This window comes from Nilaparvata lugens, chromosome 6 (genome assembly GCF_014356525.2).
Source record: "Nilaparvata lugens isolate BPH chromosome 6, ASM1435652v1, whole genome shotgun sequence".
Classification (NCBI taxonomy): domain Eukaryota; kingdom Metazoa; phylum Arthropoda; class Insecta; order Hemiptera; family Delphacidae; genus Nilaparvata; species Nilaparvata lugens.
In genome coordinates, this window is record NC_052509.1 from 49,138,435 (window position 1) to 49,161,513 (window position 23,079).

The 23,079-nt window shown below is 33.4% G+C and overlaps 1 protein-coding gene across 1 annotated transcript in view; it reads right to left on the reverse strand.

The window, feature by feature from the left end:
- LOC111053816 (LON peptidase N-terminal domain and RING finger protein 3) overlaps positions 1–23,079 on the reverse strand; it is a 45,014-nt gene that overhangs the window by 11,848 nt on the left and 10,087 nt on the right. Inside the window, exon 2 of the mRNA XM_039431478.1 lies at positions 2,457–2,575. Coding sequence (XP_039287412.1) covers positions 2,457–2,575 — 119 coding nt within the window. The remainder of the gene's footprint in view (positions 1–2,456; positions 2,576–23,079) is intronic.

Genomic DNA, 23,079 nt, shown 5'->3' on the forward strand with positions numbered 1-23,079 from the left:
TCTACTATCACACAAATTCAATATCCATAATTATTAATTGTTTTGTCCATGGACTTTGCAGTGGGAACAACAGAAAACATCCATCATTGGTTATTGCATTTCAAATGTAGTCTTGATAATCAATAATTTGGGATTGATGTTGCTTTCCATGACGAAACACTATTATAATAACTTCGTTGTAGTTCATACACTGTGTTACTTGTAAATATTTGCAAAAATACTTACTTTTCTTGGAGTATTGAGGAATGCATTTCACTCCTGAGGAGTAGCTTCATCAGCCCTTCATGATGCTTGAATGAAGGGCTGAAGGGCTTCATGAAAGCAACATGAAGGGCTGATGAAGCTCCTCTCAGGAGTGAAATGCATTCCTCAATACTCAAAGGAAAGTAAGTGTTTTTGCAAATATTTACAAGTAACACAGTTTATGAACTACAACGAAGTTAACCGATTTGGGATAACATTTTTTGGATGCCATTCAACATTGAAGCCTTTAGGCTACTATCACACAAAAAACAATTTTCACAATTACTAGTTTTGTCCATGCAATTTGCAGTAGGCACACCAGAAAACATGCATCATCGGTTATCGCATTTCAAATTTAATTTTGATAACCAATTTGAGATAAAATTTTTAGGATGCCATTCAACATTGGAGCGGATTTCCTTTTGATAGTGACAGCAGAGCAGCCACCCACTCAAAGCCTCAATTTATAACAAAGTCAACAAACTTCTTTATGAATCGAAATGAATTTATTCAGATGCTGGCATGAATAATGAATCAGTTTCAAAATTAGTCATGTGGATGAATAAAGCGAATAAGTAACGATTCATGAGAAATGTGTTCAACTATGTGAGAGTGAGAGGCTCAGAGAGGTTGACATGATATTCAAATTACTTTCAATTCATTTATATTAAATATAATTTCAGTACAAAAAAATTACATAGCATCTTCTGGAATCGCTCTAGCTATGAGCTATTTCTATTCAGGAATTTGATTTCATCTTGTTACTATAAGAAGAGAAAACTTCTATACTGTTTGTTTAATCTATGCTATAAGAGTTATTATTGGTCATGAAATTCTCAGGACTTCTCGAGAATCGATGATTGTTTTGGAAAAAATAATTCTTGAAAATATATCGAATATTGTGTAAATCAGCCCAAAAGTTTTTCTGGTGTTACTTTAACTTCATATTATTTTTTCAATTTTGGATATTTTGGCTATACCACTGATGAATATCAAGTTGGAAGTAGAACTTAATAACGTATTATGCTGTAAGAGTGGAATACATCATTCACCTATCTGTAATCTGTGGTACGAATCAGGAAAAAGGGAAACCTCATTTTTCTATATTTACTTCCTATCTTCTTGCTTTTTTTTCTTCCTCTCTCTTCTCTTACTATTCCTGCTTCTTCCCCCTTATTTTTCTCCTCCATCTCTTGAAATACAATCAAGCTTGAATATATTGGAATACAATCAAGCCGTTTTATTGAATCGAACTGACACTCAATCTACTGATTTATCTCCTTTGAAACGCCATCAGACGCATCAAACGCAATCACTCAAGCTTCATTGTTGACCACCAAATTCATTTTACCTACTCAATTGAGCTTCAATAAATAATTCAGAGAGAAACATAAGCATTAGTGAGACATAGGAAAGTCCAATCTTTCAATTAGATTTGTTCAATGTTCACTGAGCCAGACGCATGTCTTTTCCTATCAGATGTGTATTTTCCAACTTGCATGCAGTAAAATGCACTTAAATAATATTCTCACAGAACCTGTTTTTGCCGATACGTCCGAGCTAATACCACTCATTTTGTTTCATCGCAGACTGGACTTTAATTGGAATACAGAAGTTGAAACCGATTTTTTCAGTGTGAGTTGAATGGCAGCTGAACTTGTTTTTCACTGGTTGAATACTAGTTGGAATTTGTATCGGTTCTGAATAACTTACTTTATGAAATAAGATTTAAGTAATTTAATATTCAAATCAAGACATGCAGAAGGAGGACTGTGTCGTTGTGCAAAGCGGTACGATCACACAATTTTGATCAGACAGAATCAGAAACGTTTTGTTTCTTATTTGAGGGGTTTCAAAATAGATGTTCAGATCACGATGATTGAGTATCAAATTTCCTTACAAATTTTTCTCTTTGGTTTCAGTTCTTATTCAGTCTTGAAAGATAGAAATATTGATAGTGTAGGCCCTATTCGTATCAGACAATCTCATTGTTACTGATGAAGTTTAAGTTAATTTTTCAAATATGACCAATAAAGTTCTTGATTCTTCTTGTGTCAAAGAGCGTGTACATGTTACAGAGAAAACAAAAAAGTTACCAATAGTATAAAGATTGTCCAAGAATAATTTGAAATTATTTTAGATTTCAACTATTTTACGAGATGAATTTTGCATTATCATGTATACGGTCTTTTTTGTTTTGGAAGTTTACTCACTTTACTCCATTGTGGTTTTATTCTTGTCACTTGGTCAGCATCAGCTAATGACTCTTGCAGCATGTTGAGCTGATAAAAAGCTTGAGATCGACTGCATAGGACAGCATGGTTGTTGGGAGCTGAAACATAAAATAACATTTAGAATGTTTAAAGAAACCATCTCAAAATGAAGGATGTTATGTATCAACAAAATACAAGCTAGTAAGAATATGGTGATTTTATAGAATAAACATTGTACTAGCGTTATAATTTCTCTATGAAGTTCCAGTGTTCAAGTTTAGTGATGTGATGTTCAGTTATTTTTGTTACAAAAGACTTCTGTTTTAATACATTGCTGTTGAAATCATCTCTTGGGAGCCATAAATCTCTCAGATCTATTTTTCAGTTATATCATAGAGAATCGAAAACTATATTTTCGTTAAACCAGGATATTCCGTTCATCTCTGGTTATATGAAGGCCTACAAGGGAAAACATCACAACAATCCACTCTAAACAAACACGTTTAAGAATTGCAGCCAATAAAACAATGCATTTCCAATAATAGCAGTTGTGCAAGCATTTTACAGTCCATTATACACCGACATGGGATGAGCCAATGATGTGAAGGCAATTGACTCAGATAGGAACTGGCCATTATTCCATTATTCAAGATCAGACCCAATTTGCCTCAATATTGTTCCATTGTTATGCACAGCAGCCTCTGTATTCCGAGTAGCAATGGGGTACTACTCCTGTGTGTCAGCTACCATTACATAACTATGATATCTAATTATCCACAATTCAATAATTCGCCTATTGTATTCGCTTCTCCCCCTCGCCATCCTCGATTCACCTATTCAACTAATTACCCCTCCCAAATTGATTGTTCTCATTACACTCTCACTCACACTCTCTCTCGGTATATCTTTTTCTTACTCTCACTCTCTGTCTCTCTCTCTCCCCCCTCTCTGAATATCTTTCCCATTTATTTCTTCTCTTTCTTTCATCCCCTCTCTTCATCCACTTTTTCTGTTGCTCTAGCCCCATTTCCAATAACAAAACAGAACCAATAATTGCGAACGGTCGACAATCGTTATTCTACTGAATACGACGAAAATACTCAGCTATTATGCAATCGGATGAAAATTGATTGAAACAATAACAGAATTATTATGAGCGGTCTCTCGGAATCTACAGAATGGGACAGGTCGCAATGAGTGAGTAATTGTTCTGGAAAAACTCATTTATTATGAGTATTTTCCGCTTACTATGATGCGTGTCAGATTGAGGGCATGATTTGATAGGATCGCATAATATTTTTAAACTGTTGTGTTGTGTAATATGTTAATCACGTTTTATTGAAATGAGATAATTGGGTTGTGTATTTTTCGAATAAAAACTGATCATATTTCTGTAAATATTATGATGACCTTTTATTTCTATCAAATAGTTTTATAGGATGAATCACAGAAATGGAAATTGAGAATCTTCATGAAGTACTGTTGAATAGCCGCCAATCGTTGTTGAATTTCAAGATAGAATTGAAGAGAATATAGCACTACTTATTGTAACATATTTAATTTGGATTGATAAATCAAAATCCCTAGCTGAAATATTTATAGGTCTAAGTGAAGTAATTGGCTAATATCGCCAAAGAGATAATGTAAAGATTAGATAATATCAGACGTCCTGGCTAAACTGTACAACAGCCTAAGAGGAATGGAAATAAATTTTGCTAATATATAATATTATATAAAATATTGAAAATTGAGGTTAGGCATAAACATTTAGTGATCGGCGACCTAACGATCGACCAAGCCATACAACGTAGAATCTGACCAAACACCTTGGCAGAAATGTATTGTGGCAAAACAGTATGCAATTTGAGGAACTAAAGGTCTCACGTGGCTAATTATTGTGATGTATGAAACAACTAATAACCTATAAAAAATTACTTAGCATGTAAAGAGCATATTTAAAAACCCCAACAAAAATAATTAAATGTATTAAGGAAGTAGGAGGTTACTGGGCGCATGAATACTGTAATAATTTGCATGCACCAATCAAATAGTGGCAATTGATAGGCGGCAATAGTGAGCCGATTCAAATATATTTGTATATATTTCTACAAATAATAAGAATTTGTAAAAAATTGTTGTATAGTCTATGTTTTGGCAACGAAACATAGAAACATAGAACCCGAAGGCAAAGAAATTATTAAATATATAACAAAAGTGATAATTTAATATTTTAGTACGGTCTATTTGAGCCTTGAATGGCGGAGGAATAGAATATTCAAATTTTATGCAAATTAGAAATCGGAAATGAGAATTGTAAAATTGAGAAACGAGAACCACACTCGCCTGCCAACTGCCACCATGAGAGGTCACTAAAAATTATAGAGCATAATACCTTGCTATATCTTGTAATAATTTAAAGTTAAATTGAATTACTAAATTTCTTATAAGACTTTGTGATGCTCTTATAAAGCAAAAGTCATTTTTAAATAATTTTGTAACCCCTTGGAAGAGACGACTCCGGCTACAATAATCCAGGACCACCAGGAGTTGGATCGACGACATCAGCAGCTCATAAGAAAATTCCGACATGTGAGTGAAAAATATTGAAATAGTGATAGGGCGCCCTCAGTGCTTCGAAATTACATAAGAATCAAAGCTAGCTCGTCGAAAGGGTTTTCTTATAAATTAAGAATTTGGTAAAAAATACTTGCGCAAGTAAATGTAGTATTAAAGGTATTTTATTAGAAAGTAACGAATCAATCCACATATCAGAAGATCTATCAATCAAAGAAGTATAAAATCTAGGCTGTTAATACATATTCATATGATCATTAATTTCTGCAATATAATTTGCGATAGTTTGTTGTAGCTCTGATTCACTAGATGAATTGCTCTATTTATTCCTTCAGGTGCCGAATCTCGCACCCTGAGATAAAAAATATATTTATTACAAAGAAATCTATTAGATACTATAGAATTTAATATATATATTTGGATTACTAGTTGTCAATTAATCAAGCTGATTTTAAGAATTTAGTTTTAATGGAATTGTCCAAGTCGACAGGTATTGGCAAGCTGATATCGCAGCTACATGCAAATAAATGCATATGATCATAAAATAAAAGCACATGGTAACGTTTCGTGCTATAAAATTTAAAGAATAGTATTTAGCCTGTGATATTTTATTGATTTCGATTATTGTTCTATCTTATATTATATATTTTTTATCGCTCTATATATTTTTTACTCTGATTTTTTTTTGCAATATTTGTTAATATATGTATCAAATTGTTTATGGTGTGCGATTTATTTTTATTCCTCCATACTATAGAATAAGTACCATATATATATATTTTTTAATAAATTATCAGTATTATTTTTATAAGCTCCTGTATGAGCCCATTAATGTATGATGACAAGTACATGTCGTACTAAAGTGAGACTGTATCCTATAAAAAACCACGACCTGATTTTTTATAATTATTAAAATATTTCATGCTCTACCGACTGATGCCAAGCAGGAGGTTAATCGTTATTTAACTATAAAAAATAACGTGACATTATATAGTGTCAAGGTTTCTTATTCCTGAGCTAAAAGAGTCAGTTTGATCCTCAATAGGGTTTGCATTTTTCTACAATTTTAATTGTGATTATTATCATAATTCATCATTGTTTCCATGAGTGATTACTGATGAAACTGATATGGTTTTTTTACCAGAAGAAGACGTTTCATTTTGAAAAGTTAACAGTATTATTATCTGATTGAGATCGTATTACTTTTCAGTCTACAGATATACCAAAGAGCTTCTAGTATTTCATTCCAAAACTTTTGTAAAACAGCATTATTTATACCTTCTTGAACGCTCTATTTCTATTATACGCTAATCGTCCAGAAAACTTGAGCTCTACTCAAGTATCTTCTCAGGAGGCCTAAATCAAACATTGAGAGATCCAAATTGAAAAAAGTATTCAAAAAACGACATTGTTAACGACTTCCATATTGAAAATTATACATAAATGAAGCTTATGTGAAGCACATAACAACTCAGATTCAGTGAAACCATCACTTAGTTTCCCTCAATGGACTAATTAGCCTTTGCGTACAATTTTCTTCTAGATTTTTTCTTCAAAACAACTCCGTCTTTGAAGAATTCAACTTTCTAAAATGCACAATCTAGAAGCCCTTGGAGCTTGTAATAGTATACATTTTTAATGCCGCAGTAGAGTTCTGAAATATCCTCTATTATTCTAAAATATTCCGACCACGATAATAATATTATTCAATACGATATTTGTCTAAATTCACGAATAATCCTGACTATTCTCCATATTCAATCAAACTGTTGTAGCCTATATCAACGAATAAAATTGAATGATTTATTGTTTTAAATAGATTGTACCTCGTTTTTTACAACTTGATGCTTCTATAGTAATGAATTCCAGTGGACGCTGAAATTAATTATTACTTTCTGAATACACTATGAATTGGTTTTCAATTTTCGTTAAGAATTTCAATTGATGAAGCTCACTTACAAGCGACTCTTATCATAATAATTGTTGATAGGTGATGTATGTTAAACAGACCATATCGTTATATGAAGAGCGTCATATAAAGTTATGTAAGAAGGCAATTGATTTTTTTAACGTTTTGAAACATCATCCTTATGTAACTTAATAATTAGCGTCATTGAGAATTTATTCATTCCAAGTCGAATAATTCTGGTTATGGCGAACGTGATTATAATTTCAATTACACTCAATTTTCATGTGAGCTTTGCTCATTATTGTTACATTGAATCGTCTATTTTTATTATAATAGGATTTTTTATGCATCATTTCAATTGAAAAGGAATTGATGAATTATTACAATGTTGTTTTGTTATTTGTAGATAGATTGATAAACTTCTCTCATACAATCAAAACTTATTCATGTTCATACTTCTCCGAATAAAACTTCATCATTTTTCTCACTAGTTTGCTGAATGATATTTCGTTTCTTTAATTGCTTTTCAGTATGGAATTTGTAATTTTTTGGAGTTAGGAAAGCGATTGGCTTCATGGTCGTGTTGATAAGCTATTAATTAGATAAGTAGTTAAGTTGTCTGCCTGTTATTCCCATTGTAAGGGTGACCACTTAGAGGCTGAGTTCTCTAAGTATCATTTATGAATTAAAAAAACGCTTCCCCGTCGTTGGGAACCCACTCAGCTGCAGGTCTGCTCATCTCTCATCATCATCTGTCTCATTTTCACCGCACAAGCCTGGAGCTCATGTGTGCATCACACTCAGAAAAAAATTAAGTTTGCCTTTCAATTGGCTTTAGTTTGTATAAAAGCTACCTACCACAACTCTAAGTTTGGCTTGAACAAACAGAATTTGTAGGGTGATTATTGGAAAATGGAATTGAAAAGAAGGCTTCTTATTGTAGGGGTAGCCTAACTTTTCCATAGCAATAAACTATAAGTTTTTGAATAAATATCTTCTTGCTAACTAATGATATCTTCAATGCCTGCAAAATGTTTAGTCCCTTCTTACCCTTCCTGAACTCCAAGGACGCAGTTTTCTTCTATTTAATCGAATAAATAGATATATATCTATTATCAATAATAATAATTTGAATTTATTATTGTTTTATACTCCGTATGAGGTGTGTTACATAGACCCTTTCAAAAACCTCATCATAGCCTACTACTGGTATTATTATAATTCGAACAAATAGGCCACTCACGTAATCACGATTTAATAATGCAACTGGTTTACATCAATCGGATAACCTCAATTCTGAGACAGAGGGCAACTATCAACTATCACTGCGCATGCGCTCACTACTTGCGATTACTGGCGCATAAATACGCTAGTAAGATCCACATCAATCTGTCAGTATTTCTTATGAATGACACTACATTCAAACTACGCTGCCTGGTGAAATGAATTCGACAACAGCGCTACTAGCGGAGCGTTCACGCGTCAAGCCGCTAAATAATAATATTTATGTAACAGTGTTCATTGTGTAAGCAGGGCAATTGGCAAATGGATGGTAGACTGTTCTTGTGCTAATTCAGTTACGTTGTTTTTGCAACCGGCTTATTTAGTCTGATTTTCATAATGCCTGCGCGGTCGCCTGCTGCCTATCTATGGTGGCAATGGCAACTACTCCCACTCGTGTTGCTCAACTTGCTCAATGAATTCAGAGCAACTGCTGTCTGTCTGTGGTGGATTTGCTGTATCGGTTACTACTTTTCAAACATGATCGAAGAGATTGAGTAACATGAGGTTACTTGGTTGAGGTTACTGAGGTTGATTGGTATGGAAGATTGATTCATTATATGCCTTTATTAGAGCGGAGTTAGGACTCCAGGTCCTCTCTGCCACACAACCCTGATGAGAGATAATTAAATATTGTACGAATCTCAGCAATACGATACTTAGATTTGTACAAGAAGAGAATCAATTTTACTGCATTATATACAAGTGCGCAACCAACACAGCAATAATAACCAATATGTTCACCAATGTTCGTAGAAGACAGCCACCCTGAAAAGACGATATACAAGTGGAAATAATCAACTAACCTGAGGAGATGTTTGTTGGAAGAGAGATATGTTGCTGAGGGCCCCATTTAAAGGCCAACTATTTATACTCAATGTACTCTGATCACCGATGGTGTGTGTAGCAGGTCATCTCTTATAGAATATTATTGATAGTTCAATACAGAATACATTTTATTTTTATTTTAGTAGAAGATCTCTGACTGCATATTTGATTAGAACAGGGCCTTCAGATTTGTACCAGTAGGAAAGAAATCTATGGCATTATCCTATAGGCAACGAGATATAACATGAGCCTCAACCCTTTGAACTGCGAAAGAGTGGCTGGCGTGGAAGGAGTGGGAGTTTAAATGTGTAATATCAAGACAATTCTGAAAAAATTGGAATTTAGCTGATTGGATTCTTCAAATACCTTACTTTAGAGAAACAATCGTGAACCTTGAGTATTCTTAATTTAGTCATAAGAATAACAATGATTATTCTGAAGATCTAAATAATTGTATTCCTGATCGCACATAAAAAATAAAATGTTGATCAGAGGTTAATTTCTGAGCGGCGATTGTGCAACCGGTTGAAAGAGAGCATGAATGGGAAGTCTCCTGTTTGACACAGTTTCTGTTCTTTGTTTTTAGAGCGGTGGAACAAGGAAAGGTCACTCACTATACGAGTCCATTTAACACATATGAAATTGAGCTCCATTCAACAAAACCTCAGTTTTTTGCACAATTAAAGATATTTTTTCCCAAAGATCGGTTGAAGACAGTAGGACTTGTGGCTTTCAGAAGAAATAAGTTTTATTGTAATAACAGGAACTGATATCATAATTTCCTGAATAAAGAATATGAAATATTTTAATTACACTGTTATCACACACTAATACTGATATTGTAGAGAACTTATATCCATGAATAATTCTGAATCTCATTCCATAATACAAAATTATTGTAATACATATTCCACTGTTCGATGTAATGTACACCCTTTTAATGGCATAGTCGAAGCTGCTGGCATCTTCTTGAACTCTATAGTCACATTTTCCAGTTCAATTGATTTTCTTTTTGTTTTAAGCATAACTCATGATTTGACTGTGTTGATGATATTGATTTACAAACACAGTCACTTCACATGGATCAGTTGATTCCAGTTGAGTGGCTCAATTCACTTCACAATGTCGGTTACTATTGACGTGATTTTGGGGACATATGAGCTCTAAAGGAAATTATTTTCGAACAGAAGTTTCAGAATATTTTTTTGACAACTACACAATTCAAATCTTGGTGATTCAAATGTATGAGCTGTAACAATCATTTTTAATCTTTTAAATCAGCAAAATGAATTGATAAATAATTCAGGACCTGACATTTGACATATCACATCTTCATTGTAGCTTAGTGACTGTATCTTGCTTCTGTTGTAGCCATCCGTATTCAGCGCCTATATCAGGCATATTATCTCAAATTATCCGACCACCAGCAAGAAAAAACTCTGAAATTAACAACTAAATCAAACGTGTAATGAGTTGATTCATTTGTGTATGAAACTGGCAAACAACTCCTTTGTTTCATAACGTAATTTCGAGAGCGGATTTATCAAAGTTGCGTAAGTCACTCATGGCATCGTTCATGTTTTTTTTAGTGAAGCGGGAGACAACTGAACTTCGATTCTAGTAAGTTGCACTTTCATTCATAAGTTGCACAGTCCAACACCATAAACCATTACCTTTACATATTACATAATTTCTTGACTCCTTTTGTCTGATTATGTAGTCTACACAGTCTCCAACACTCGTAAAGATACCTTGCTTAACTCGCAGCTTTACATAACAAACAGTATAATGCCTGGGACGACCAGCTTTATTCGATAAAACTTGGATTGAACTCATATTACCAACAAAACGACTACGTAATTCCTTAATTATAGGTTACAGCGGTGTAAATGTAGAGTAGGCTATGTTGTTTGAGCAATCATAACACGATTTTTTCTCCAAGTGAAAAAAATATTATGCTTATCGTTTATGATAATATACACCATGACATGTATAAATATAAATAATTACACACTTTCATCCATTATACAAAATCGAACACCATGTAAGCTATTCTATTTCTAATCACTTACAGCAGTATCATATTTATCATATTGTTAAAATAATAAAAAATGTTGTCATAATTATAATAGTTGTCAGGTTCTATTGACAAACTTGTTTCAAACAAGTTTTGAATTAATTCGTTAGTACCCATCCCTCTTTTGTTTTATTTTGAATGTCATTCAAACTGATGATCTTCTTCAACCAATAGGCCTATTTTGACCTATGTTGACCATGAATAAATATTGTACCTATTCCATACAAAACATGCGAAATGTATTTTGACTTCATCGCTAACAAAGAGAGTTTAGTAAGAAAATTTTACCAATCGCAAACTAATCAATGTGAAACCAACGAGTTCTTGTCAAAACTGTAGTCAAAGAGTGTTCAATAAGAGAGATTTAAGCAAATTACATGTCCAAATGATAAGAGAGCAGTAATATTGTTGTCATGCCGAAAGACAGCCAATGGGAGTCGTCATGAGACGATTTCACAAATAGGAAGGATATCAGCCAATCACAAACTATCCAATGGGGAGGCAGCAATTTGGTAGTAATGGTGACTGCCAATGGGAGTTGAGTACAGGAATCTAACCAATCACCAATCACAAGCTAACCAATGAAAGAGCAGAGATGTTTCGTGAAAGCAACAGCTGAAGGGAGTCACAAGCTTTCAACTCGAACACTGTATTGTATAAATATTATTTGTAATCATATTATTTGAGTCTTGATAGAATCTTATCCATGATACAAGAATAGCAGATGAATAAACATATCAATAACTTGAAATCCTCAGCCTCTCACTGATGAGCTATTAAAATAAAATAATTTAAATTAGTTTATAAGCCAGTAGATATTGTAACTTACAGAAATAAATAACTATAATCTAATCAACCTTGAGGAGATCAAATAATAATAATATAATGAAAAACCAGCATCGTGGACGAATGAATAGAAAACAGATCATTATAACTGTTTCTTCGAATTGACCAACTTGTAAAATTCAAAACCATACTATAAAGAAGAATATTGAACCCTCATTTCCACAAGCATTTTCATTTTTATTACAAGATTAGAGTAATGGTATCAATAGCAACTTTTGTAGAATGACAATATAACTTGAAATTATTATGACGAACTGAAGTTATCCTATAATACTTGTTGTGCCCCATCCTTTTCTCTATGCACTGGTTTTTTGATGAATGAGCCAATATTGTTATACAGTAACTTTTTATCAAATCATCGAATGTAGTGTCGTTATTAATCCTAATCTCACATTATTTTTCCATTTCAATTAAATCATTCTATCAATTAAATTTAATTGGGCTAAACAATAGCTCTAGTTTTTCTGTTTTAGAATGAGTAATAAATTCTCTGAATTCTCTATATCAACTCATAAGGATGTTGAGATTTTTGGCACGCATTCTCTGGATGATTTCATGTAGTTTTGTAATCCATATTTCTATTGAACTATTAGAAAGAATGAATGAATTGAAACTTCTGTAATAGAATTACATATTATTATAACATATATTATAATGTTATAAACTTTTGATGGGCTTCAATATGGAATCAGACATTGTAGCACAGGAAAGAGATGTCTCAAAAATAAAGGGGATTACAAAGAAAGAAATGATAAGCAGAAATACTGCGGTAGGATCATAAGGAGATGGAGAATTGAGAGGATTAAAAGGAGCGGAAGGATTAAAAGACCAAAAGGATTTCAGAAACACCTCCAGAAGGGGAAAAACACACTTAGTTTACTGTTTCAGATGCTATTTTTTAACTTGGAAATACGTAATCCGGAAAAGGTTTTTAATAATTGCGAACCAACATTCCTACAGTATTATTTACAACATTGTGATCTTGCCTCTCGTAATTCACATTAAAATATTAGTATCAAAGAGTTACATTATAATTAGTATAGAATACAATCAGTTCAATAACGATTGCAATGGAAATACAATAAATTATTTACAAAATTTAATTGTAATAATTAAAGTCCGTCGATTTCATGAAAATAGCTCCAGGATTATAATCGTATCTCATATGACTTTCATCAAAATCAAATATCAAACCTGTTAGAGAGTTATATGAGTTCAAATCTATAAGGTACAATTTTCATGGTCTTTGAATTGAAAAAAATGTGCGTGAAACATGATTTTCCCTTCAATAGAGAACCAATCGAAGTCAGTTACAGGACTCGTAGGGTAATTAGTTCAGTTAGAATCAAAGGAATATGAAGGGCAGAGCAAATAAAGATTGGAGAGCAAAGGATTTAAAGAACAAAAGGATTATGATGAGTGGGAGGACTGAGAAAGAAAGGATGATTATGACAAAGATGGGACAAGGTGACCGACCTTTACATAACCATGACTATAGTGAGATTCTCTTTTGGCAGCATTCCTCCATAAATGATTCTCATTCAACCAATGCTGACAGCTTGAAATGAATCTCACTATAGCTTTGTACAGCTGTTGAGTACTGGCACTATCCACCAATCAGGTGACTTCCCTCCACGTTAACGTTGCTCTCTCAATGTATCATACATCGCTTTGTTCTTCCGTTGCACGTCGCTGCGTTCAGTGTCAATTACATATGATACGGTATCAGTTACATATGATACGGACAAAAGTTGAGCAACTTGTGGTTTACCAAAGAATGGGTACTCGCAAGTGTGAAGAGTAAAGTGAAGGTTACAGAGAGTGAAGAAAGAAGAGTGAGTTCAGTTGGTATACTGTACTTTAATATCAATATAGAGTTTCAGGGCTGTAATGAGACTCAATAGACATGAGTATGAATGAAAAGAATAAACGAATGTTTGCGTTATAAATGATTTTCGAAGTTTTCCCAATTCAGAAAGCTTTTCATAACAGTCGACTGACTTTAAAAATATCAGAAGAGACAGTAAACAGTTTGAGAAACGTAATTAGACACGAATAAGTCCCTACTCGTAGAAATTAGTCGAAGAAGACGATCACGAAGTGTTGATGCCACGGTAAGCTACGGTTGATGCCACAAGAGCCAATGAAAAAACGGTTGATATTTTCAGTCATTAACATGGTTAAATTAAGTCATTCTATTAAATTTAATATACGTACGTGTAACGGAGGAACGTATCTATTATTTAACGTTTGTATAATCGGCTGGCAAAATAGACACAAGGACAAAAAAAGAGAAAAGCAAAAATGATGTTAGCGTTTTCAAACATCTATTAGCAAATTCAAAAGCAATTAGACTATGAATTGGAATTTATTATTCATGATATAGTCTAGTGTAGGTAGTGCAAAAATCTTCTTATCCGATTCTATCTAGGAACAGCTAAAACTAGTCATTTCTAAACAGCCTACCAGCTGCGTGAAGAAGTTGGCATTGAATGAATTTAATTTTGGACATGACTGCAAGCACATTGAAATGACGTGAATTGGAGCAATTAGCTCGTGGTAATAAAGTGTAGTAGATGGATGGATAATCGCCAGTAACTTATCCGCCCACTTCTCCTTCTTCTTCTTCTTCTTCTTCTTCTCTTCTTCTTCTTCTTCTTCTTCTTCTTCTTCTTCTTCTTCTTCTTCTTCATCCTCTTCTTCTTCTTATCTATCCTCCACTTTTTCTCTCCGAAATGCAACCAAGAAGAGTTGCGGTTTTAGACCTCAAGTGAACCAAAGAACCTGTTCCGCCGCAGTACCTATATAGAATATATCTCAAAACCTCCAAACTTGCCTACTACTATACTGTTAGAGTGTTACTGGTTTTCGTTCATTCTGAGATTTGATATTGGAAGGTATACGTTTATTGAAACAACTGGAGAAAAAAAACAAAGCCAGAAAATAGTAAGAAAAAACTCAACCTAATATTTGTGATGGCTTAAACTTTTTTCATAGCTGATGCAATATAATGAGATGCCATTGGCTCTGTGGAATGTTGTTTACAGTGAATAATTGACTTGTACTGGCGCTGCCTACTGTTGGAATTCGTAACTTGTCTACCTGTGAAAGATACATTTAATAATAATCATGTCTCCACACCCTGTCATTGTGGAGGATGATAACTTATGAAACAAGTTGCTTCTATTAGTAAAGTATAATCTCTGCAATAATATTAAATATTCTCTATTTTCTACAAAAGTAGCCTATAATTCTATCAAAAATTCAATCAATCTATGTAATAATGGAATCCGCAACATTATAAAGACTGGTCTCCTGATCATCCCAGAGTCACCGTTATACTTTTATAAAATTTCATACACATTTTAACTTTCATGCTCAGTTATTGATCCTTAGATTACTTGAGTTTCAAATGTATTAGAATGAGAAAAAATTATTTACGATAAAATATGATCTCTGGAATGTCTGAACAGAAGTTTGACAGATTGCTGTCTATCTTCCGGATTGTTTGTTCATTTTTGCCTCAAGCATCTCTTCTCACTAATTTGTTAATTACTCTCAGCTATTGACAAATCTCAAAAAAAATATTATTCTGTCATTGGTCTACAGTATCTCAACTAAGCTATGAAGATTTTTGAGTCTAAACCTATAAACGTGTATTTGTTTAAAATATAAAGAAAATAAAAATCTCAGTAGCCTTTTTTTGAAATATTTCATCACAACAAAATACACGTTTTGTATATTGTTGTGATAAAATATTTCAAAAAAAGGGTACTGAGATTTTTATTTTCTTTATATTTATATTACAAGTAGCCCTATACAGAAAAGAGATAAAAATATGGTGTATTTGTTTATACAAAATGAAGCACATTCCATTCATCTTACACATTGTTTCATAACCAGCAGTTCTTAGAATACCACTCTATTTCTTCCAACTTATTATAAATAATTTTTATGATATTCTATTTCTTCTGATATACATGTATCTTCTGCTCGGGGTAACCCTAATTGATATAGTATTTCCTCGATCAATCAATGACTGACATTTATACTTACAATTCTTCATCAATGTCTCTAATATAATAAATAGATATCATCTTCACAAATCATTATTTTTTTCGACTACAAAAAATGTAAAATATTTTAATATTTATTCATAAAAGGAAAGAGAAATTCCTATCCTCATCCTATTTGATTATACCAATGAGGATAACACTTTGTTAATGAAAACCTTGAACGTCAATGACCAGGTTCAGCAGCTGGAGAGAAGGAGAAGAAGAATAGAACTCTTGATTCTTGCTCGTTTTTTGGCTGCGTTGGTCGAGCGAAACATCCAGCTCTTATCATCTATGCTATGTTGAAACACTGTTTCTCTCACTCGCACACACACCCACCCACACTCATTGCCTCTCACTCACTCTCTCACGCGCATGGTCTGTTGGCTTTTGGTGGTGTGGCTCATTGTTCAATTTGAAGCCGGCTGGTTACGTAACAGCGCATATCCTGCTATAGCCACACATCTACAGATATAACGCAATGTAACCTGCCATTCTATAGCTAGACAACTATAGGTATACTGGGTGTAATTCCGCCAGCTTCTATATACATTGTCAGCAACAGGCTAGCAAGGGCCTAGCGTGTGTTGTTGAATATTGGTAGCTCAGTTCGTGCCTTCTAAATTGCTCAACAGCAAAATTGTTCTGCCATTTGGATTTTTTTCAGTCTGCGAAGATGCAATTTAAAGGTTCTGCCATATTTTATTTTCACATAGATATATTTTCTCAGTGACGGATTCAGGATAGAGAGTTCCCCTTAGATATTCAATTTACACCTGATATAAGGTGTTGCTCGTGAACTTCAAGAGTCTGCATTATCCTTGACTCAATCCAGGATCTGGCACTTTATTTTAAATTCTTGCTTCATTTCCTTACAAGTGCAATCGGATTATCTAAGATTGAAAGAAATACAGGAATAAGCCCAAGCTGTGAGTAGATTTGTTAAATAGAATCATCATTCTACTGAAATTTCTGATAATGTTTTCAACAAACTCATGAAAAAATACACAAATCCATCTCAATATTGAAACCATGTAACAAGCCTAGAGTAAAAATCAGAAGACATCAAAGAGAATAATTCCACAGAAGGTGTCACTTATGCACTCGAAATCCTCTAGATTTGAACTACAGGATCTCATTGACAGTTTAACTATTATCAAATCCTCTTTGATGTATCATTTGTTTATACTTGGGTGTCTGCGGAATCTCTCGATAGCAAAAAGTTTCATCCATCTGTATTACACAATCTAACCTTCGAAATTTCATAACTGAATTCAATTCATCTATATTATCCATTTTGAAACCTTCAAAAAGCTGTTTATTCAGCGCAATTTCAAGAACTAGACTTGATTTAGTGCCACCAAAGGTAGTATATATAACCTTGGAGAAATCATCTTTACGTAATCCTGAAATATTGTTTTTCTTGAAAAATTGGTTTGCTATTACCGCATCGCACTTGTAGCGTTCAAACTTCAAAAATGGATTTTGTTGAGTAATAAAATGGACGTAAGATAAATGGGGGTGATATTTTTTACTGTTTACTGACCACATACGAACGGTGGAGATAGAAACAAGAGGCAGCGTATAACAGATTTGTATAAATTTGTAATATTTGTACCAGGAAAAGGCAGCTCTCTCTAAAGCATAAGTCATGAAAAATGAGGATCGTGTTCACTTGGTTCAAACACATAACATCACGATAAACATCGTCTTGGATAAGAGAATGCTTCAAAAATAAATATTTTCAATGCATTGAATGATTCATGGGGAAAATAAGAAATGTAACCCATATTATTCCAACATAAACATTACAGTCAACAATGATAGGTGACAGACTACCTGTTCTGATATTTTTATTTCCATGACGTGTGGCGTAACATTATGGTTGTAACAATATGGAATTTGATTTATGGTTTGTTTATAACGTACAGTCGTCAACGTATTCCAAATAATGTGGATGTTCTAATCATAGCTGTGATATGTATCCAATGTGTAACGTAAAAGTATTCTTGAAAGTATTTATTCTCACCAAAAAAATTGAGCAGTAATACCAGCAGTTTTCCAGTTTTTTCTAGCTTCAGTAAATGTTTCAATATTTTGCTTTTTCTACTGTTTCTCCTTTTTCTCATTTTTCCCTTTGTTATTCTCCTCCTTGAACTCTACAAACTTTCTTCTTTTACTTCTTCACCTCTTTATTTTTCGTCCCAACATTGGTTTGCATTTTAATAAAATATATGCTTTTGTGATCCTTCTTATGGGAAACTTTTTCCCATTTTTCAAGCATATCTCTTTTTTGAGCAATAGCACCTGTGTTCTCAACATGTGGAATAAATTTTCAACCCCAATTTTTCATGATTTCATGGATCAGAGTCAGACTCTAATGTACTGCATATTGAACTAACAATCACAATTTTTCACATTATTATAACAGCCTGCAATTCATTTTCACCAGTCAGTATACTGACAGTTGTATACGTCCTACAATATATCTTAGTTTGACAGTCTTATGTCACAAAATGTGACCAAGTAGATCTAAATATCGTCAAGTGTCATGTTTTTGTAATTATTCATTGTCAGATCCTTTTCTTGACAAGTTATTTGAATCCAAGACATCTTGATTCTACAGGAGTTTATCATTGAAGATACCCCTTTGAATAAATGCATAACTTCCTGGAGGTAGTATCAACGTGATCCATTTTTGTGTAATGGAGTAATTTGTAAAACATTTCCAAGCACCAAGCCCTTCCAATCATCCCATCACTTTTTCCTTATGTAATCTGATTTTCCATTTTCTACTTCCTTACTTGGTAACCTTCACACAAGGAATAATTCTGGAACATGTTCCAGTATCCTTTAAAAATCATGTTTTATAATCATATCTCATTAATTTTCCAAATATTTTGCTACAGAGAATAAAACTTTTCATTTCAAATACAGTAATATTAGAATACAGAAGGTGAGAAGAATTTTGATCAATATTTTCAATATGCAGAATACACCAAATTTTCTATCAGTTCGAATGCGTTTTTATGATAAGGAGTTTACAGAAATACAAGAATAACTTCTATGCTAAATAGTTAGGAAATTGGATAGGGAACTAAATTTGATAATAGGATAAATACCCGAAACTGGTTTTGTCGTCAAATGAAATAGAAGGGTACTAGTGTATTATTATAATAAAACTATCAAAAAGATTAAATAAATGAAAGATCAAAATTAATTATTCAAGTAATCTTCTATTGAAATTAATTGTTATTTCAGATAGAAATCTACTGATATAAGTTGGGTTTGGTTTATGATGATTAATGAGAAGAACAATTTTTTATCTCAATCACAATAATATTATTTATATATTTCCAGTCATAGTCAATCCAGATCTCTGGTCAAGACTAATGTGAGAAGAATGAAGTGTATTACCATATCAAGACTAACACTACAATTTACAAGACTGGTTAAGGAAGTCAGTAAAATCTTCCAATTTCGACGATGATGTATTAAATCATCACTTTTTTAAAGTTACATTAGAATTAATGGAAACTTTCCGATATCTGGATAGTAAGGCATATGTAGAAGGATATTTTTCTATATAGTCATTAGTTTCCAAGTCTAGAATAATGATGGATCTATTTGAACATCAATGTTCATGAGTCATGCTACTATACAATACTCTGGTACAATGAACTATTGTCCTAGAGCACCTGAACAAAGAAGCTCCAACCAGTCTCTGAGTATGAATAATTACTGCTCGTTGAGACTATAGTTTTCTATGGATATGCAAGCAACACTCTCATGAAAAAACGTAATTATGAGACAACAAATGATCTTAAAATTGTTGTCATTTTGTCATTACCACAATAATAGTTTCGTGCCATTGAACTCAAATTCCTTCATTACATTTTCTACATTTAAAATATTTAAACAGGGATTTGTAAGAAGTTAACCTTCAAATAACCGGAAAAAACTATTCTGTAAAGAGTTTTATCAACTCCAATTTGCAACATAGGAGCGACTCAATACTACTGTATTCCTAACTTCTCAGTAACAAATTTTCTACTATTTCTTGTTTGAAGAATTTTCATTTAAAGAAATATATTACTAAGCAGCATCTGTTTTTGACTGTTACTAGAAGTTGAAAACACTTTGAAACTTCTTCATATTGGTATGAGATTGTAATCTGATATTTCAGATCAAGTATTCTGCATTATGCGCATACAACAACTTGAACATCGATTCCAACTTGCAACTAAAAAACTTGCAGTCATTTTTCTCAATTGAAAAAAAAATTTTTAATACTATAATTGAAATAATGCCTATAGTTTATTTAGTGAAAATAAATTCTTTCACAAATTATTTCAAGTTGAGATCAATAGTTTTGACATTCCATCTTTTCCTTTGATTGTTCATATTTATTGAATCATGTTGAGCTCGTTTTATAGTTGGAATATATAACATAACGCTGCTATTCAATTTAACGTTGCTATTCAATTTACTATTCGATTCCTGTGGGTGAAGTCCTGCTGTTCAGAAAAACTTGAGTACTTAATACTTGGAGATTTATTTAAAACTTTAAAAAATATTCATTGACTTTATTGGCGAGTTTTTTGACAAGGGTTTCAATCTATAGCTCATAATATTATAAACTATAGCTCAATCTATGATTCATTATTCGATTCCTGTGATCCTGCTGCTCTGAAAACTTGAGAACTCAAAATTAAAACAAAATTCAAAACTTTGAAAATTATTCATTGATTCCATTGGCTAGTAATTGAAGAAGGGTCAATTACATGTTAACACATGTCTGTCTTCTTATCTAGTCGCAAAATCCTCAATGTTATTTCCCATTTGTGGAACGTAAAAACCAATGATTATTGTTTCGCCAAAGGCTCATTTTGTTATTATCCATCTGGCAAGTCCAGTTCCTGCTGGATTCATTTTGTCAAAATTCTAGGCAGGCCTATATTCAAGGTCAACAACGTTGCAAGGAAAGTTGGAGCTCATTTAGCAGCAGCGTTCACTGCTTGGTGCTAGTAAAGACTGACTGACTGAAATCTACGATGCAGGAACTTCTATACTGGAGAATTAGAATAGTTTGAAACTAGTACCGTATAATGGAATTAGAAACAAGTATAGGATGACGTTGATCGATCGAGTATTCTGATTGGATTCAATTTGGACTTAATTCTATACTATTATATCATGAATGGAGAACGTGTGTTTCGTATGAAGATTGGATCAAGTTGTCTAACAACATGTTTTTTCTCTAAATAAACAGGAGTGAATGAAACGCAAGAACAATGAGGGGAGCTAGGAAGATTTTCATCCACATATTGCATTGAACGCAAAATAGTTCAGAACTTCCATCAAGTATTCAATTTAACATTGACAACTATTTTCGATTCGACTAGATATCAGAGTTGATAATCTCTACCTCCATCCCTTCATGATTGAACAATTTCATACCCCAAAAACCTTTCCCATGTTCACGATTCTTCAAAAAATCCCAAAACATTTTTCAGAGAGCCCACTGCATTTCAAGGTCCGAACTCAAAACAAATTCTCTCAGGATTTGACATTTATTTTTTCATAATGAGGACCATGCGCACATGATGTTGGAGAGAGTTCAATTATTATCCCTCTTTTGAAGCGTGATTCTAGCCAACTTGAATAATTAGAACTCTTCACTAATAGAAGAAGAATCAAATGTATCATGGATCATGAAACTTTCATTAAGGTTCAAAGCATCCATTGTATTTTTTGTGGAATCGATGTAATACAATAGGGAACAAGAAAAAACATATTTATTTTTTTCTGAAACCCATCTGATCCTGAAAAATTGAAACTTTTCCGCTAATCACCACCAATTTTCGCTGTAGGCGCGAATTAATCTCTCTCCTCTAATTACAGTCGTGATTAGAGTCGATAATGAGCGTCGGTGTCGCTTTTTCTCAAGACTTTTACCTTGATTTCTACAGCAAAACGAATTGTTTCAGACGTAGAGAGTCTGAGGTCACTAACACTGTTATCATCGAGGTAATGATGAATGGGATTGCGGTGAGAGTGCAGTGAAAACGTTCAATGCTTTCTCTGTACAGGAGGGGCAGGAGTAGGAGGAGGGGGGAGGATGGAGAACTAAACTCTCTTCGCGCTGAAAAACGCGCGTACCCATTTGAATAGGGAAAAAACTAGGCCGTCGCGTTGCAGAAAGAGTTTGGTGAAAATGGGGTCAAGTGTACCGATGCACACTGTTGCGGACCTTCGCTACTTTCTCTCTGTCTCTCTTCCATTCCACGACTCTCTCCTTCTTCTTCGTGTTGTCAGTCGTAGTTTTCTTTGTAAAGGTCAATGACACCGCGAAGTGAAGCTCCTCCAAGAGTACGATGGCCCCAGTTAAGAAAATGGCAAATTGAACTTGTTTCGTATTGTTGATGGTGCTGCTTTCTTCTTTTTTCTTCTACTTCTCCTTGGTTCTTCTCCGCCATATTCTTCGTATTCCTTTTTCTCTTCCTGCATATTTCTTCTCAATCATATTTTTCTCACCTTTTGTCTTCTCTTCCTGCTTTTTCTCCTCCTCCTACTTTCCTCTCCAACCTCCTTCACTCCTCCTCTCATATCATTTGTTACTCCACTTCCTCATTCTCTACTTTTCTTCTTATAATCCTCTCATTATTTTTCTCCATCATTCTGCTGCTCGTCACCTTTTTTCAATATTCCTCTTTCCCCTCGTCCTCTAATTTGATTTTTCACATTTATTCTCTTCCTTTAATATTATTAACCGTACTTTTACTTTAACCTTTTACTCCTTGTCACTTGTTTATCTCAATTTTCCTCTTTAGTCCTCGTCCTTCACCACTTTCAGTTATCTATTCTTTCTACCTTAATATATGTCTTTTGATTTTTCTCTTATCCCTTTCATCCTTCTACATTTCCTCATTATGTTCTCTGTGTTCCTTTCCCTCTCCTTCTCATCTTCCTTCTCCACCTCCTTATGACTTCTTCATACTCTACTCATAATCCTCTATACCAGTGACTGATGAGATTTTCACTTTGGAGAAA